General features: G+C 45.5%; 1 protein-coding gene and 1 long non-coding RNA gene across 2 annotated transcripts; both read right to left on the bottom strand.

Annotated features, from left to right (window-relative positions):
* Positions 1-4,548: 4,548 nt before the first annotated feature.
* LOC135494306 (uncharacterized) lies at positions 4,549-10,124 on the bottom strand. The gene is made up of 3 exons (XM_064782218.1): positions 9,383-10,124; positions 4,985-9,070; positions 4,549-4,850 (listed from the first exon to the last, which is right to left on the bottom strand). The coding sequence occupies exons 1-3, from the start codon at positions 10,122-10,124 to the stop codon at positions 4,549-4,551; spliced, it is 5,130 nt and encodes a 1,709-aa protein (XP_064638288.1).
* Positions 10,125-10,213: 89 nt separating this feature from the next.
* LOC135495132 (uncharacterized) lies at positions 10,214-10,769 on the bottom strand. Its single transcript, XR_010448526.1, has 2 exons — positions 10,532-10,769; positions 10,214-10,260 (listed from the first exon to the last, which is right to left on the bottom strand). It is a non-coding gene; the product is annotated as an uncharacterized LOC135495132 (long non-coding RNA).
* Between the last annotated feature and the right edge of the window lie 2,531 nt (positions 10,770-13,300).

Here is a 13,300-nt window from a genome sequence, read left to right as displayed (position 1 = left end):
GAAGTAAGGAAATGTATGGGCCTTATACTGTCATGACTGTTACTGTGTGATGCTTCATACATAGGCCTACAATGAGTACAATGCATAATAAGCATAACAAGAATGTAAACAAAACAAGACTTACTCGTTTTCTCTCCCTTATCACGACGGCATTTCGACTTCCAGTCAATTTGGGGGTCGTAAAAATGTCTGATGAAGGACCAGGAACTGGGGTGAGAGGGCTTCGTGTAGCTTTCGGACGTTCTGTGACTGCAGGGGTCCCGTGTTTCGGCTTGCTGGGGAGAAGTGAAACGGACGGGATCGCATCGTCGGCCAGGCTCCAGTTCACTTTGATGTCCTTGGCATCTTTCTGATATGCCTTCGCCAGCATTTCTTTCTGCATTTGCCTGGAGACACTGTTGGTCATATCGTCGAGAAAATGTTCACTACATATCACTGCATTTTTGGTCCAAACGAAATCTGAACGGGATTGGGAAACGACCCTGCACCAAGCTTTAAATCTCCGAGAATCATCAGCTCTATCAGGAAACAAATGCGCTCCGAATTCACTATTTGATGTGGTGTTGCCGCATCCATAAACAACACATCGTTTTCCCCGGTCTTTCCTCAGCTTCTTCAGGGTTTTAGTCCTCTTCTCCGGCGGTTCGGCAGTATCTTCACTTGTACAATCCATCGCAATCTTTCAGTATATGCCGCTGATGAGAACATTTTACCTTTATGTAGCCTGTAGGGGCCTAAGTTCCTAGTTAATCCCATTGTTTAGCCCGATAATCCCTCTAATTAGCATTCAGGAACATGGTTCGTCTGACACCTTTGGCTTATCAGCACCGCTGTCAAAACACGATATGGGTGTCCATCTCGTGACGTCATCCAACATGGCGGCCGTTATGGGAATTTCTTTAGCAGGCTCGTAGCAGACGATGGATTTGGAAATTTTAAAACGCTAATTAAAAAATAACTATCCGTAGGAAAATAATTATTTTCATTCAGGATTGATTAAATGACTACCATTAACCCATTTCTAAAGTTTTATCAGTACATCAAATATCTATGAAGTCTCTCTTTTAAGTCATAGAGGTTCTGATATTGTAGACGTGCCTTATCAAAAATGGAAGAACAATTAATCTATTAAACTGTAACTATCCTTTAATAATGCATGATGAAGACTGGAATAGATCTCACTCAGAAACACCCTGTTACTACTGCAATCAGTTGTTAGGGTACGACAAGGTCAAGGACCATGAAACCTATAATGGTAGATATCGAGGTGCTGCTCACAACTCGTGCAATTGGAATGAAAAGCCATGTTCGTTCCAGTGTTTTTCCACAATCTCCGTAAAAATGATTCACACCTGTTCGTTAGAGTTTACGACTAAACTACCAGAGTACAAGAAACTTAAATTACTTGCCAAGAATAATACATTTCATTGCAGTTCGGTTGTTTTAGGTTTTTATACTCGTACAGATTTTTCAGTCCAGTTTAAGATAACATAACAAATTCAATGGGAGACGATGACTTCAAAATAGCGAGATATCACTTCCCTTCTAATGATGATTTTAAACTATTGCGGAAGAAGGGATCGGTACTTAATTGATTTTTATACGTCGCATGAAAGTCCGTGTTCTTTGATGTATTAAAGAATGCAATGGCAAAATGATTCTGCCCATGATGAAACTAAAGCCATATGAAGCTAAAGCCATCATTTTAATCAAAAAAATCACGGTGTGTTCATTGACCTCTACCTCAAAACTGATGTTCCGCAGATTTATTTGAATAGTTCAGTGAAACTATATTCAGATAGATCCATGCCACTGTACTAGTCATAGTGTGTTACATGGCAAGCTGGTACAAAGGAATAAACCTAGAACTATTGACAGATACCAAATGTATAGAAACTGACACAAAAGGATAAGATAAACTATATGTGACACGATCTGGCAAAATGAGTCACATTGACCAACATTCGAGTTATATGCTACAAAATGGTGCAAGAATTATTCAGATACCTCAAGGGGTCACCGAGATATGGCCATTTGAAGTCGGTCAGTGAACCAGGCTTTATTCCGGAAATTATTATGAAAATTGCCTATAAAGTCGGCATTAAGATTTGGGATCTATCACTTTCACCAGTCCCTAGCAACCACTCTGCTAGGTATGCTTGATTGAATCCAAATTCCGCAGCATAGCTTAGGACACTAAAAACAATGATTTCAAGTACTTTTTAAGTTGAATTTCTACTGTCTTTTTATTTTAACCATTGCTGCTCCACACACCAAAATTTAGCAAAAAAGCTAAAAACCATGAAAATTTCATATAAATCTAACAAAGTATTTAACAGTTCAAACAGTGTCAAAAAGAGTCCAAAGGTAATAAACAGCATCTCTATCGTTGAGAGGCTCTGCAAACTTGAGGAACAGCTCGGTTCCATTGAGGGCAGAACTGTGAAAAATAGTTTGGATATAAACGATATAAAGGTGAATCGTAATAGGAGGAGTAACGGTGCAGACGTGGGGAGTGGGTCCTCTCCTCCTGCAGTAAGTGGGGAGAAGGAGTTATCTTCGTGGGCGGACGTCAAAATCGACGAATGGAGAGATAGCTCATGGGACTTATCAGAGAAGCAGAAGGACATGATGAGCTATGCTAAGAGTGTTGGGTCAAAGTCGGAGTTTGCAGATACAAACCGAATGGTTAGTGTTCGTGGAGGACGTGGTGGCCGTGGCGGAGGAAGGGGTCCAACAAGGGAACAGTCCAACCTTGCGGTTCCACATCAATCAGTGTTGCGGCTGAGGGGTAGCAATTGCTCCTTGAACTCGAAAGGATCTGATGGTTTCACCTCAGTGAACAGACAGAAGGTGAATCGGAGAAAGGTGATCATGGGAAGCAGGTCAAAAACAGGATGTGCTCTTAAGGGAGCTCCTGAACCTAATAGAGATCTGTTCATCTTCAGGTTAGATCCGGATACAACGGATGAGGAACTCCGGGACTACATAGTAGATAAGGATATTGTTGTAAAGGAGCTAGAACTAAAATCGAACGCGAATGCCAGTTTCAAGTCATATAGACTTAGTGTGCCGAAGTCGCAGTTTGCGAAGCTATTAGATGGGGACATGTGGCCAGAAGGTGTGGGTGTGAGAAAATTCTTTGTTCCTTCTAAACAACAGTGATGTTGATGTACGGACTTACTCTACTTCTGATCATGAGTATCATGAACTTAACTTCATATAATAGCTGTGGACTTGGGTCGGGACGAAAAGAATACATAAAGGACTTGTTACCTGACTGTACATTCTTATTGCTTCAGGAACATTGGATGTTTGATCAGCAGCTTGTTAAGTTAAAGGCGGACTTGGGCAAAGGTATCATGTTACACGGGGTTTCCGGTATGGAGAACACTTCGTTGTTGAGCGGGCGTCCGTATGGAGGCGTGGCCATAGCTTGGCATGAGAACTTCAAAGGTGTTATTACACCAGTGGATTTTGATTCTAAAAGAGTTTGTGGAATTTCCATAGAAGTGGATGGGCTCGATAATTGTATTTTGTTGGTGAATATTTATATGCCTACTGATAGTGGCGGTCAACATAATATTCAAGAATTCCAGGACACTTTGATGGAAGTATCTGCTTTATTGCATGGTCAGGATACTCCTAATGTAATTGTTGGGGGCGACCTAAATACTGACCTAGGTAGACTTCACTCTCATCATAGGCAGGCACTTTTGGATTTTATGAGACAGGAAAACTTACATTTCGCGGTTAACCATAATGTATCGCGGGTTGATTTCACATATGAAAGCAAGTCAAATAGCAGTAGGTCGTTAATTGACCATTTCTTGGTTTCAGAAAGTATATTTGATCGTATTGAATCATATGGAGTTGGTGCGGGTATGGCTTCAGACAGGATCAGGAAATAAACCAAGAGCCGAGTAACTTTTGATAAATCTTTGTTGTTGAATCATCAAATTGAATTGTTTCTGAAAATACAAGAATGCAAATGGTCTTACAAAAATGTCTTCACTTAGCACTGAGAAATCAATACGCTGCTGTGAGATCACCCAGGAGACGTCCTCCACATACATTAGTACACCTACAATGCACTGCCCGTACACGGACACATGCACCGAGGTGCGCTCGCAACAGCCTGACAGAGCACAAACAGCGACCAATACAGGCCCAAATTCTCGGGTCCACAGCTTACAACGATTACTCAAATGGGGCATGGGAGATCTATACATCATCATTTACCTCGTTTATAAATGCTCTTGGCCTAAACATGAGCACGAAAGGGAGAAACTCCCACGAAAAAGACGAAAGGTCCGCAAGGACATTTCTCAAAACACACAAAAAAGGCGAAAGCGCTGACGTCACAACTCCGGAGAGGAAAAGAGGGCGCATCTCAAACTAACGCGCGCGAAATTCAAATTGGCCGTAAAACAATCACACGCGGAACTCGCGATTTAAACATTGGGTTTCAGTAACATTCAAAACATCCTCCGGGCGCCAAGGACGCGATAAAGCGCGGACGCATAATTTAGTCAGAATTTCAGTCATCTAACACGCCTCACTCCCGTCGTCTCTGTCCCCATCCCCAGTCTCATGGTCAGAGTCAACGTCTTCAACAGCGGAAGAAACATCATCATCGGGCTCCAGGACTGGCACACACCTCTGGACAGACCTTGTCCTGAACCCAGATTTCACCTTGACCTTCACATTCCTGACCTCCCCATCATCCCCTGGGTAGGTCTCCTCGATTCGGCCTAATTCCCACTGACCACGCACTGCACTGGGATCGACAAGCAGGACAACATCACCGGGACGCACCTTACGCCCCTTGGCGAGCCACTTGGACCTTTCTGTAAGGTGGGTAGGTATTCCCGAATGAACCTCAACCAGAACTGGTTGACCAAAGCCTGGGCAAACTCGAATCTCTTGTGGAGATTTTTGGTGACTGCAAACGGTCCCTGAGGAGTCTCGGCTGACGCCCTACCAAGAAGAAAGTGATTAGGAGTCAGGGGTTGCAAGTCGTTTGGGTCATTTGAACTGTAACCCAGCGGCCTAGAATTGACCAAGTTCTGAACTTCTGCGAACACAGTACTCATCTCGTTCCAAGTTAGATTCTGAGGACCAACCACTAACTTCAGACCTTTCTTGACCAACTTGATGAGTGATTCATAAAACCCACCCTGGTTGGGACTCAGCGGGGTGATGAAACGCCACTTCACCTTGTGGAGGGCAGCAAAACCCTCGAATTGCTTACGCCCCTCCTCCACAAGTTTTTTTAACTCTTTCTCGGTGCTGACAAATGAACTTCCATTATCAGAAATAATGGTTGAAGGCCACCCATGATGGGAGACAAACCTTCTCAATGCATGAAGGAAGGCTTGGGTGGACAGGTTTTCCACAATCTCAAGGTGAATCGCTCTGACAGTAGCACAGGTGAAGATAGCCCCCCAGGCCTTTGTCACCTTATTACGCCCACACTTCAAGAGAAAGGGACCAAACAGGTCCAAGCCAGTTGTACTGTAGACAGGAGCAAACAACTGAAGACGTTCCAAAGGAAGGTCTGCCATCCAAGGGACCAGGGGAGATTTCCTACACTTCCTGCAGACAACACAGTCTCGAACTATCAGACGTGCCATGGTCCGACCCTTCACAAACCAATACTTGCGGCGACTATGACACAGTGTACTCTCACACCCACAATGACCATTCTTCCAATGGACATCTCTCATCAACAACTTGGAAATGTGGTTCAAAGAGGGAAGGAGAAAGGGATGGTTTTCATCATAGGACAGAGGGGACTTGCGAAGACGACCCCCAACCCGGAGCATTCCCTCACTGTCTCGAAAGGGGGCGAGGTCCTTGCAGCGTGTATGCCAGTCAGTCAACTCCTCCTGGGCAGTAGAGATCCAGTATTTCTCAGCTTTCTCGCGTTCCCCCGGTTCGAGCTCTCCAGTCTTTCCATCTTCTTTCTTGACCTTGGCCTTGAGATTCCCAATGAAGCGAAGACAAAGGGCTGTCACCGTGATGAGTCTGGGCCAACTCGAATAGGCGTAGCTCTTGATCGGTGGGACAATCTTCACAACCGCTGAAGACATCTTGGGAAATTCTCGGTCTGGTTTCTTCTCGCTATCCACATCAGCTAACTTCAGTGATGTCTGGTCTGGCCAATGCATCTCTCCCCTTTTCAGGAAATCCGGTCCTTCAATCCAACGACCTGTCATCTCATCTGGCCTGAGTCCTCTGGTAAGATCATCTGCTGGATTTAGGGCTGTGGGCACATACTTCCATAACGAGGGATCCCAGGTGGACAGAATCTCAGCAACGCATACGCCAACAAATTGTTTCAAAGAGAGCGACTCAGACTTCACCCAATGAAGAACTATCTGAGAATCAGACCACAAATGAACATCAGGCTTGGTGCGCAACTCAGTATGGATGGTCTTGGCAAGACGGGAACCAATGAGAGCCGCCATCAACTCAAGGCGCGGCACCGTAGTCTGGTGTAGCGGGGCCACCCTTGCCTTTGACGAGTACAAACGGACACTAATGCCATCTGGCATTGGCCACAACATGTAGCCGCAGGCACCATATGCATGCAGGCTGGCGTCAACAAACACATGAAGTTGGGGTTGTCCCAACGCGTCTACAGGCTTGACAGACCTGGGGATGACAACAGACGTTTCTAGCCGCTTGAAATCCGCGAAAATCTTGCTCCACCTCTTTACCTGGTCCGGTGGTAGATTGGTGTCCCAACCAAGTTCCTTGATTCTCCAGTTATCTTGCATAGCAATCTTGGCTGTGACCGTGACAGGGGTCGCCAGACCAAGAGGATCAAACAGGGTAGACATGTATGACAGCACCAACCTCTTCGTCAGAGACTCAGAAGGGGGGTCCTTGACCCGGAAATGAATCATATCAGACTTATGATTCCAGGAGACACCAAGAGTCTTGACGCTATCACCACCACCTCCGAGGTCAACAGACTCACCAACACATGCCTCAGACTTCTGACTCATTGACTCCCTACCAGCCAAGTTACTATACCAGATCTTGATTCCAAACTTCCCAGTGTCCAGGATCTCGTCCAGATCACCCATCCCGCCCTTGGCCTGGCTCGTCTGTTCGCACGAATGGATCAAATCATCCATATACCGGTCTCGCTTCAGGATCTGGGCTGCATCGGGATGGGATGTCTCGTGGCGTTCTGCGATCTTCAGCATCACCAGGCTTGCCATATCAGGGGAAGACTTGTCACCAAAGGCCACCCTGGTAAGTTTGTAGATCTCTGGCTCTCTCGTGTCATCTAGATTCCTCCATAGGAAACGATGAACTTCGGTGTCTTCAGGTTTTAGTCTTATCTGCAAGAACATTTTGGAGATATCCCCCACAATAGCGATCAAATCCTCACGGAACCTGAGCAGCACCCCCAACAAATTGCCAATCAAGTTGGGTCCCTTGTAAAGGAAGGAATTCAGGGAGACACCTTGGAACCTAGACGCTGGATCAAAGACAATCCTCAGTGGGGTGCTGGGCTTATCAGGACGGTACACCCCATGGTGTGGAAGGTAATATAACGGTCTCTTGTCAGTCTCTCGGGGCCCTGCCTTGACAGCCCAACCCTTGTCAAGGTATTCTTGCACAGCATGATTGTACAAAGAGGCTTTGTCAGAGTCTCGGGACAAGCTCTTCTCAAGGGAGTACAGTCTTTTCTCAGCAAGACTGTAGTTGTCAGGCAAGAGACAAGGATCTCTTCTCCAAGGCAGACCGATCATGTAGCGATCGCCATCATGGCTGACAGAGCTTTCCAGAAGCTCCAGAGCCTTACGGTCTTCTGATGACATGGGCTCAATGGGACAAGAACAGCTTGGGGCTCTAACTCCCAACACTTCAAGATCATACAGGTCGGACATAGACGGGGCAAGTTTTCTGACAAGATTGACTGACACCCGCTTAGGAGCCTTTCCTTTAGCCCCTATGACATACCATCCAAGTAGGACTCGTTTTGCAACAGGTTCAAAATCCAAGCCTCGCCTAACTTCCTCTTCAGAGTGTAGGTGACTATACTGAACCCCCAGGATGAGATCAATTGGACCCCCAGGATGAGACAAGTCCAGATCACTGAGATGGGAGAAAGAGCACAAATAGTCCTCATTCAAGGGAGGAACCCCGGATACAGTGCAATCCATCTCATGGGCCTCGACCAGATGCTCTTCTCCCCCATCCAAGTGGGAAAGCCAGAATTTCAATCTACGACTGTTCTGTTGACTATGTGGGGAACCACCAACCACCAAAACCTCAACAGGCTCAATTCTACCTTGTAGGCCTAATCCCTTAGCAAAATCACTCCGCACAATATTGGTGGTCGACCCTGAATCCAGCAAAACATTGCCCTCCTTCACCCTGCCATTCTCAGACCTGAACAAAACTCTAACCACAGGCAAGATGCCACCTTTGTCAAGAGCAGCCTTGGCGACACCAACAGTAGGCCTGGAAGAATCTGTAGCAGGAGGATCTGGCCGAGGACCGGGAGGTGGGGAATCTACATGAAGCAAGACATGATGCCACCTAGTGCAGCCACCTTTCCCACACTTTCTCTTCCCCCTACAATCCTGTGAACGATGGCCCTTGATGAGGCAGGAATAACACAGGTTATGAGTCTTAGCAAGATTCTGACGCTCAGAGATTGAATTGCTGACAAAGGTGGGGCACTCGGGAACCTTGTGTGGCTCCGAGCAAATATAGCATTCTAAAACTTTGTCCCTCACTGCCTGTGCAGCAAAGGAGCGCCTGTCATGCTTACCACTGCCACTATTGCCACTGTTGCTACCATAATTACCCTTGGTCTCTGTCGAGCGTAGGTCACCGAAATCTGGGTCGCATTTTGCCCGGACTTTCTTGCGCAGGAATTCAGACAGGTCCAAGATGGTCGGCGCACGCGTGGGGTCTCTTTCACGGATTCTGGCAACTGCGTCTTGCCACCGGTCAATCAAGTAGTCTGGGAGGCGCTGGACGACAAGGCGAAGAGTTGTGACGGCATTCACATCGGCAAAGTACTGTAGTCGCTGTAAACCTGCAATAACATTGATAACATCAATAGAGTAATCACGAAGAGAGTCCTTGGAATTGTCTATTTTCTTGCCCTTGATGATCTTATCAATAAAAGCACGAGCAATTACGCTGCGTGCCCCAAATTGATCCTTAAGCTGTTTCAAGGCTGTGGCATACATGACACCCGAGCAGCCAAGGCCTGCTATCAGACGCTCGGCATCACCGGACAGGTGCATCCTTAATTGGGCAAGTCGGGCATCATCCTTCAGGTGAGGCTTATCATGAATGTGTAGCTTAAAGCTGTCCATAAAGTCAACGTAATCGACAGGTTTACCACTGAACGACTTCAACTTTAGGGTTGGGATGTCTCGACCGGCTTCGATCCGATATAATGCCGCGGCGACGGTCAAGTCCACAGAACTACTTGGCAGGACGGTTTCACGAAACTCCACCAACTCGTCGATCCATGAGTCGAAGGCTGGAACCGGATCCACCGATGTGGCGAAGACGGGAGACGGCATCGAGGACACTGTCGAACTCATTATCAGAGGGTGGTGAGCCAACGATATCGGCACACTGGAGGTCGGCAACGTAGCAGGAGTCAGTGTGCTACCAGCACCACGAGGCATGGCGGCAGAGACAGGAAGCCCCAGGGTGGGCACGGAAGTCGAAGTTGCAGGACTCGATGATGTTACTGCCGCTGCACCGAAACTAGTAACAGTACCTGTGCTGGTCCCTGCTACAGGTGCAGAGGTCAACGTTGGAGCAGTCTTCGGCTTTTCTTTCTTCTTTCGATGTTCAGAGGCTTCGTCAAGGAAGTTGTAATAGGAGTCGATAAGATCTGCCTCCCAATGAATAAAATTGCCTGCGTCAGTGGATGTCTCATCCACCAGTGATATCATTGAGGTATTGATATCGCATGCCTCACGAAAATCTTTTCCTAAGGCATCCAGTTCATTTTCCAGGCGTAGTAACGTCACGGTGTCGTTGTTAATAGCCTCTTTTAACCGATTGATGGTGCGGGTGCACCGTCCTCTCAACGACTTTCTCTTTGTCTTGAGCTCCTCGAGAGCCATCTCACCAGTCGGGTCGTAGACGTACAAAACGAGAAACTGTGGTGCGGGTATGGCTTCAGACAGGATCAGGAAATAAACCAAGAGCCGAGTAACTTTTGATAAATCTTTGTTGTTGAATCATCAAATTGAATTGTTTCTGAAAATACAAGAATGCAAATGGTCTTACAAAAATGTCTTCACTTAGCACTGAGAAATCAATACGCTGCTGTGAGATCACCCAGGAGACGTCCTCCACATACATTAGTACACCTACAATGCACTGCCCGTACACGGACACATGCACCGAGGTGCGCTCGCAACAGCCTGACAGAGCACAAACAGCGACCAATACAGGCCCAAATTCTCGGGTCCACAGCTTACAACGATTACTCAAATGGGGCATGGGAGATCTATACATCATCATTTACCTCGTTTATAAATGCTCTTGGCCTAAACATGAGCACGAAAGGGAGAAACTCCCACGAAAAAGACGAAAGGTCCGCAAGGACATTTCTCAAAACACACAAAAAAGGCGAAAGCGCTGACGTCACAACTCCGGAGCGGAAAAGAGGGCGCATCTCAAACTAACGCGCGCGAAATTCAAATTGGCCGTAAAACAATCACACGCGGAACTCGCGATTTAAACATTGGGTTTCAGTAACATTCAAAACAGGAGTGTTACATCAAGGTAACAATTTGTCTGACCACTCAAGCTTACATCTTGGTTTGAACATTTCTTGTAGTTCAAGAAAGGGCCATAGGCCTGATACTCGTAGTAATGAACCATGTTGGGATAAAGCTCAACCCAGGGACTTAGAAAATTACTGTCGTGTGTTGGAGGAATACTTGGGTGATATTGGCATACCTCTGGGGGCTATCAATTGTAAAAATTATTTTTGTAAAACACACCAAGATGACATTGTGAATTTTCATGATGGTATAATAAAGGCTTGCATTAGCGCTGCCAATGCAGCTATTCCTAAAAACAGTGCAAGAAAAATTGAGGGGGCAGGTATAGCAGATTGGAATGACGAAGCCAAGAATTTAAGGGAGAAAGCTTTTCTGGCACACCATCTGGGTTCAAAACGGGCGGCCACATAACGGTATAGTGGCCGACATTCGTCGCCGCACTAGAGCATCATATTATTATGCGGTTAGAAGGGTTAAAACTAATAAGGATAAGGTAGCTGCGGATAAGTTGGCCACAAAAATGCAAGGAAAGAGTAGTAAAGATTTTTGGAATGATGTCAGCAAAATCAATAGAGGAAATAGAGGGAATAACATCCCTAATACAATGGACAACGTAAATGGGCCAGAGGCCATTTGTAAGGTGTTTGCCGATAAATTTAAATACGTGTATAATTCGGTTTCGTATGATGATGATGAAATGGAGGCACTCATGCACGATATTGATACAGGTGTGCGTGATAAGTGTTGCAGAGGGCGTTGCTCTGAAGGGCACTCAATTTTATTCGAAGATGTTGATAGGGGCATAAAAAAAGCTAAAAAAAGGGAAAAGTGATAGTATCGAAGGTGTCAAATCTGATCATTTTATATATGGGGGGAATAGGTTAAAGGTGATGATATCTCTTCTCTTATCATCAATGGTGAATAATGGGTGTTGTGCTGGAGATTTTGCTAAAACCATTGTTATACCTATACCTAAAGATAAAAGGAAATCATTGACCGCATCGGATAATTATAGGGGCATTTCACTAAGCAGCATTATGGGCAAGATTTTGGATTACGCTTTCCTTCATAAATACAGTAATGTTTTTTCCTCGTCTGACATGCAGTTTGGTTTTAAACAGGGGTTATCTACTGCCACTTGCAGTACGGTAGTGAATGAGGTTATTGATTATTTTAATTCTCAAATTACCAATGTATCTATATCATAATACTATAAGGCGGCTCGCTAAAGTGCCATTTGGGGGTCGTGTTTCGTCTCGAAATTTTGCACGTTTGCAGGTGATATGTTATCCTGATGCAACGTCATGTTTATTTTCGGAAATTTACTTCAGCGGAGCAGTAATGAGGGATTTTTAATCGGACACGGTCAATTCTCCTTATCACTCACGGAAGCCAAGCCATTGCTGTTCAGTTATGCAGGGGATTAATGAATCACCTGCACTCCCTGTGGGGTGACTAACACTACCTGTTGAACGGCTGGCTGTAGGGGGATGATTGGAACAGCCTGTACACGTGTTGACCTGCTGAACCAAGGTTAATGTTATTTTCAATCCACGATTGTAGGTCACCTGATCATCGAGATTTCGCGGGAAAGAAATTGTAAACAAACACATGTGTGCAGTTCAAATGTAAACAAAAATGTATTTTGATACTTTTGGTTGCTGGACTTGGGTTTTCCCGCAGTAAGAAGCTGGGGTCAAATTGATGGTCTATCGTATATTGGTACTGTATTAGCCAGAGCTAGCCCTTGATTATGAAGGGATTTTCAAATTAAGGTTACAATGGTATGTTTATGTGCTCACCACAGCTATCAAAACTTGATGTATCTGAAGAGGCACTCTGAATTTGGCATGGCCTTATCAAGGACCTGCTCACGGTGCTGAACTTCTAGCTTGCCTGTCGACTAAGTGCCTTGCCCGAGATCATGCTACATGTAGGAGGAGCACGCATTTTAAAGTTTTAGTAGTGATAGTGCAATTGGTCCGAGCCATTTGGAGGCCGACATGTGAAGGCCTATCTGGGTTCTCCTTCATCTCCGTATAAAAAGGGGCATATTGCTGACTAAGGAACGAGGTATATTCACATTGCCTCATCATCTCATTCGGACCAATTGATTTACTTTTATATGCACGCATACAGCACGCCACAGGGTCCGAGTCTGTGGACAAATGGTTGGTTCAATTTGTCTCTTCGATATTGCTCCTTTGATATTGCATTATATTTTCATTGCAATTCAATCTATTCAAGGTATAGCCCATTTGAACCTGCCTGCGCCACGGGTACAATGCTAGTATTGTGTAATGCTTGATGCCTCTAAGGCCTTTGATAAGGTACATTTTATCAAACTATTTCGACTTCTCCTACGTAAGGGGCTATGCCCCTGGTCGCTAGGTTCTTGGCTATATTGTATACAAATCAGGGGATAAGAGTTAGGTGGGGAGACAAGACCACAATTGATTTTTTAAGCCTTTTAGCAGTTAAATTGTCAATGTTTGACCGCGACGCAT

The sequence above is a fragment of the Lineus longissimus genome, chromosome 10 (genome assembly GCF_910592395.1).
Source record: "Lineus longissimus chromosome 10, tnLinLong1.2, whole genome shotgun sequence".
Classification (NCBI taxonomy): domain Eukaryota; kingdom Metazoa; phylum Nemertea; class Pilidiophora; order Heteronemertea; family Lineidae; genus Lineus; species Lineus longissimus.
This window is presented reverse-complemented; position numbering and strand designations above follow the sequence as displayed.

Coding starts and splice junctions, on each gene's coding strand:
- LOC135494306 (XM_064782218.1), bottom strand. CDS start 10,124: ATGGCTCTCGAGGAGCTCAAGACAAAGAGAAAGTCGTTGAGAGGACGG. Junction 9,071..9,382: donor AAAGTTGAAGTCGTTCAGTG/GTAAACCTGTCG, acceptor ATGTTATTGCAG/GTTTACAGCGACTACAGTAC. Junction 4,851..4,984: donor TCCTAATCACTTTCTTCTTG/GTAGGGCGTCAG, acceptor CCCACCTTACAG/AAAGGTCCAAGTGGCTCGCC.